Source organism: Cydia amplana, chromosome 1 (genome assembly GCF_948474715.1).
Source record: "Cydia amplana chromosome 1, ilCydAmpl1.1, whole genome shotgun sequence".
In the NCBI taxonomy this organism is placed as follows: domain Eukaryota; kingdom Metazoa; phylum Arthropoda; class Insecta; order Lepidoptera; family Tortricidae; genus Cydia; species Cydia amplana.
This window is the reverse complement of record NC_086069.1, coordinates 12,437,363-12,443,168: the sequence shown is the minus strand read 5'-3', so window position 1 is coordinate 12,443,168 and position 5,806 is coordinate 12,437,363. Positions and strand designations below refer to the sequence as shown.

General features: G+C 33.9%; 1 protein-coding gene across 1 annotated transcript; it reads right to left on the bottom strand.

The window, feature by feature from the left end:
* Positions 1-447: 447 nt before the first annotated feature.
* On the bottom strand, positions 448-1,045 carry LOC134653523 (uncharacterized). The gene is made up of 2 exons (XM_063508901.1): positions 968-1,045; positions 448-877 (listed from the first exon to the last, which is right to left on the bottom strand). Exons 1-2 carry the CDS (start codon positions 994-996, stop codon positions 448-450), a joined length of 459 nt encoding a protein of 152 aa, XP_063364971.1. The 5' UTR covers positions 997-1,045.
* Between the last annotated feature and the right edge of the window lie 4,761 nt (positions 1,046-5,806).

Below are 5,806 nucleotides of genomic sequence, written 5' to 3'. Positions count from 1 at the left end.
GAAACATCTTAATTTACGAAAATAGGATTGATTTAATATCAATGAGTGATAATACATCAGTTTCTGTTTCTTAAATGTACATGCTAGGTTAAAATAAAATAAAATATTAATGTTATTATCAAAAAGTTATTGATAGTTAAAAGTAGATGAGGTGAAGTTTGGTTAGGTGACAAAAATAAACAAAATAAAAAATCCATAATTTTGGGATTTAGATTATTTACTTGGTACATAAAATATTTTATATATAGTATATATATCAGTTAATGGTAGGTACACTAACTTGCTTAAATTACTTACGAGTATAAATAAAAAATACCCATGATAAATAAATAAAAATAATACCAACAACTCTAAGTAACAATGTACCTACCTAGATTGGCAGGAAGTTTAGGTTTTATAATTATAAACTTATTTAAATTTAGGCATCTGTCCGACCGGTGACGGGATCTATTTCACAAATCTGTTTTTGTAGTAACTCCTAAAGCCTTTAGGCAAATTATATTTCCCTATCTCTTTCCATGGATTTAAGCTAATGTTGGTGGCTGAAATGCCATGTATTACCATTTGCGACAAAACACAGATCAACACCAGTGCGAGCGCTACGATTAGTCGGTCTATCATTGCCGCATGCCTCTCGAACCAAGATGCTGCAGCATACAATATATACATGTTGTTGTCCTTGAATATTTGACTGGGATTCTCGAGCCCTGCAATAGGGATCGTCAGGCAGGATAACATGCTGATCACTGAGAGAAGTATTGACACACAACTATCCATTTTCTGTTCCACGTGGAGCAGTGTGTTGTGAAGCCGTTTTGATTTTGTTCGTCCCTCTTCTTTCATGAAAAAATCGTCAAGTTTTAACAGGTGCAATAGTCTGGAATAAAAAATAAATAATCAGATTTCAAAATAATCAGCCCGAATACGTTTGTAAGACAATACATTCTGTAGGATACGAGTAACTTACTTGTGTAAAGCTAATCGATGAAACATCATCTTGAGAAACTGTAATTTAATGAACACTCAACCGCGAAAATAATTTAAGAATAGAGTAGGTACTAAAACTGCGTTTTTATTTTATTTTGTTAATAAAGTGTAATCTTTCACGAGGACAAGCTATTTCCTTCAATATTCTGATCTTAATGCTTTAGTGATATCACATGTACTTTTATAAATACTACTTTTAAACTATAGTCATTTATTAATTTGGTAATTAAATACTATAAATAAGGGGTCGGTACATTAATTGACATATAATGAGTATGTTGTAAGTGATTAACTAAAGAAGCCGCGATACTACTAATACGGTACATCAATCATTAACATTTAATGAAAATCCATTACAAATAAGCTCACTAGTAATTAAAAAAATCACTTAGTATATATGGGTTCAATCTTACTCCAATGTTCGACACAACGGCAGCGGTGGGTAATTTTCTCGACGCACGCTTGCTTGACAAAGCACCTTTTGTTCCTAGTAGCAAAAACTACGGGCGGTCAAGTAATTCAATGTTCATACAACGGATTATAAAGCCCTTTTATTGACATAAGCACATTCAACAACAGTCCTTAAACGTTATACGGTACGTTTTGAATTGAAATAGCATTTAATTGGGATTGAATTAACCGCTTAAAATGAAGATTCCGAATGTAATCGCCTTTTGGCAGTAGCAATACGGCATAAATTAGTATAAAATGGCATGGTAGTACACTTATTCTAAAACGCAATGAAGCTGAGAACTAATCAAATAGACACGTGGCATATCGTTGGGAGGGTCAAACGTACCTAACGTAGTATGAAATCAATAAACAATTATAATTTGCAGTAAAAATACAATGTATATATTTTTAGAATAGTGGTCACGCTGACTAATTTACTCAGATTTCCATCCTGCATTAATGAGTAGCTATTTAATAATGTTAGATAATACTTACGATACGATACGATACTTATGCAACACGTATATCACAAAATTGATGTACATGGATTACCCTGAGTCAACAATACGACCCCTCTACCAAATTGCGATTCATTTCCGTAAAATAAACATGTATGAACACACGGAATTGCAAATCGACCTGATAATCTAATAAGAGAGCCGGCTCGACACGGATCATTTGTGGAAAAAAATGTCACGAATTCGCGTTTTTTTGTCCGCATTATTTCGATGCGGGACCAGTGGGGATGTGACGTTGACAAATACAAACACATATCCTGTCAGGGATGAGTACCTATCCGGTGCGCTACTTAAATAAATGATATTGTGTTTTTTAGTGTTCGAATGTACATAATTACATACATAATTACATACTAAAACTATAGTCCAATGTGAACATTGATTTTTGACGAGCCTATTTAAATTATACATTTATTTATTTTACTAATGGTTTTCTACAGGGTGCTTCCTGTAACAGGAGCAATAAATTAAACTAAAGTCTGTATTCCTCAAACTGACCAACATTTGCTCAGCGACTTTTAAAAATTATGAATCCTTTAGACTTCCTCTTTTTCATACAAAATAAATATTGCCTTCAATGTATGCTGACATCAGTGTGTTTGACGTTGCTTGTCACGCTTTAAAGTTTAAAGCGTGAGTTTAAATATAACAAAATTTGCAATACATTGCGTCTTAGAATAAACTTAAAAGTTTAATAAAAATCAAAACATGAGTTATTTTCAAAAGTTGCTGAACAAATGTAGGTCAGTTTGAGGAGTACAGCCTACAGTTTAATTTATTGCTCCTGTTACAGGAAGCACCCTGTATATCATATAAGTACTCAAGATAATTTCAGAAATATTCCGAACGTCATATTATTATATAATATTATTTCTAAAATGACGTTTGGGTTGTAAAAAAATGCTTCGGGTATAAATGATCGACGACTTTCAAAATAACTCAGAAAACTACTTACAGAAATACATATTCCTTCTGAAACGCCATGCCTATGAAAATCAATTGCCAGAAAATATAAAATAAATAGGTGATATATGGTTGTCCACAGCCATACGTGGTGGTTACGTACGTGGTGGTTATTACCTAGTGAGGTATTAACTGCTCTATATAAAACAAAAGTTACCTGTAAGTACTTTACGGGTTTGCTTGAAAAGTCGTCTTTTTCCGTCAGGATCATTTTTTTTTTCAGCTTAATATATTTTGACGAATGAGAAGCGCTGGTGGCCTAGCGGTAAGAGCGTGCGACTTGCAATCCGGAGGTCGCGGGTTCAAACCCCGGCTCGTACCAATGAGTTTTTCGGAACAGTACGAAATATAATTTGATATTTACCGGTCGCTTTTCGGTGAAGGAAAACATCGTGAGGAAACCGGACTAATCCCAATAAGGGCTTAGTTTACCCTCTGGGTTGGAAGGTCAGATGGCAGTCGCTTTAGTAAAAACTAGTGCCCACGCCAATTCCTGGGATTAGTTGCCAAGCGGACCCCAGGCTCCCATGAGCCGTGGGAAAAATGCCGGGACAACGCGAGGAAGAAGAAGATATTTTGACGAATGTGACGTTAAATTAATTAAAACCAACTCGAACTGATGGCATAATAAGTTAGTTTGAGACTCATTAAAACAATAAGCTAAGTAACGGAGGCGACCGCACATCGGCGTCATCGCCTTTGTTTTCGACGGCTCGCCTAGCTTGACTTCTTAAGTCCCCGTACAGAGTTACGGATGAATAATTTGAATAATTTGATGTCGGTATATTAGGAAGGCTTTACTTGCGCTTAAATAATTTACTTCATTCAGATATTTTTGCAACCAATAGCACAAAAAAAATTACTTCGGTATAGGTTGAATAAAATTGACAAAAAACTCCTATGTCCATCCCGAGCTTCAAACAATTTCCATACCAAGTTTCACCTAAAGCGGTTTTGTTCTTTAAAAGCGTGAAAAGGTGACAGATAGACTAACTTTTGCATTTATAATATTAGTCGGGATAAAGAAAACACTCCATCACCACACTAGGCATAGCAAAATCAAGTTAAACATCGTCAAGTAATTTTAAAATATCCATCGCATTAATAATTTACGCTATACTCTCATCTGCGCCGAACCTTTTCTATTGAATAGGCATACTATATAGTGCAATAAGACGTTGCTCTTGCCACCTTAGTTAAATCAACTTGGACCAAACTCATTACTAAGCGTCAAACACATTCACGGGGCGTTAGCAATTATAAAGTGCGATTTCCAAAATTTAACTTACTATAATATTGCGCAGTAGATATCGAGGCCAATAAAGTAGAATAAGAAATAGTTTTTTGACAATAAAACATTGTTAAAAAAAACCTGAATGGTAAATTTATTGTCCGTGTTCTTTTTAAAACAGTATTAAAGATACCTACGCAGATATACCTACCAAATTAGATCTCGAAATAATGCCAGGAATCGATTCTTATTTAGATTTAAGCACACGGCAAGGAATAAAAAGAATAAGTACCTAGTCTTTATTAAGTAAAAAAAAAACATTTACATGTAAAACTAAATTACTTCTAATTAATCTAATTATGGTGTTGTAAAAACATTGACATGGAAAACCCAAATAATAAAGCATTTTAACACTTTATATTAGGTAATTAAGAGAAGTGCTGCCGCCTTAATCAAAAATGAAGTCATTACACATAAGTATCAATTAGCTATATAGTGCTTTCTATTTTTATTCGTCACCCTACCACAGGTTGCCCTTCGATGGCGACCAATACATCAAACTTATTTCTGCCACTGATATCAATTTAATTGGTATTTCGAGCCATCTGTCCCGACTAGCGGTGTGTAATTTCTGGGCATTAGGTGTATTTATTGATGACATGTGACATCTGTATTTCTCGACATTAAAGCACTTTTATAGTTTATAGTAATTATATTATAAATATGATTTAATATGTGTTCACTCGAGTCTAAAGTCGGGTTACATTTATTATCCTCTATTTATTACCCTACGTATTAGGGTTCATATAAAATAAAAGAGCAAAATGTAAATACAAATTAAAGGTAAAGGTTTTTCCTGATGCAAAGGCTGTCCATCGCAATACAACGCGGCAACGCAGCGAGCGTGATGGGCACCTTTGCGTCAGGGACAGCCCGGGACGGGTTTTAGTAATTAGTTATTTTTTATATTTTTAGTTTGTATTTATATTTAAGTTTTTGCAATAAATGTTGTATCTTAAATACAAATTATTAATGCGTATTAGAATACTTAACGTAAATAAGGTTTTGGGAGAGTTATTACTGTCTGTGCTTGAATGTCTTAGTAGACGCGACATTATATTACAATTACAAACATTCTTCATAAATAAACGGCCAGTCAAGTTTAATTCAACCCTTGCCTTTCTAACTCGATTAAACCAAATTTAACCCATCAATGCCCGTCAGCCAGAACGCAGCGTGCGTTTTATGCGACGCGCCACAATATCTGTCAAAACCTAATACGATAAAATGCGGATTTGTAACGCCATGACGTCATCTCATCTCGACGTAACTAATATAGGGCTTAGGGTGCTCACTCGGACTGAGACTTATTGTGGGGTTACATTCGTAGACCATACGAGTTTTACGGTTTACGATTATCCAACAATATAATTCTAAAATAAGTCTAAGAAAAAAATTACGCATACCTTTATGTAGATGTAAAAAAACACATACATTTTAAATTTAGATAAGATCAGAATTTTTAACTAGAAACATGAATCCTATGCCTAACGCTGAAGTAAAACAAAACATATTAATAAAACGAACGATTTCAACTTCTTTAAATTAAAATTATTGAATATTTAAGTTTAAAAATACATTTCTTATTGCATTT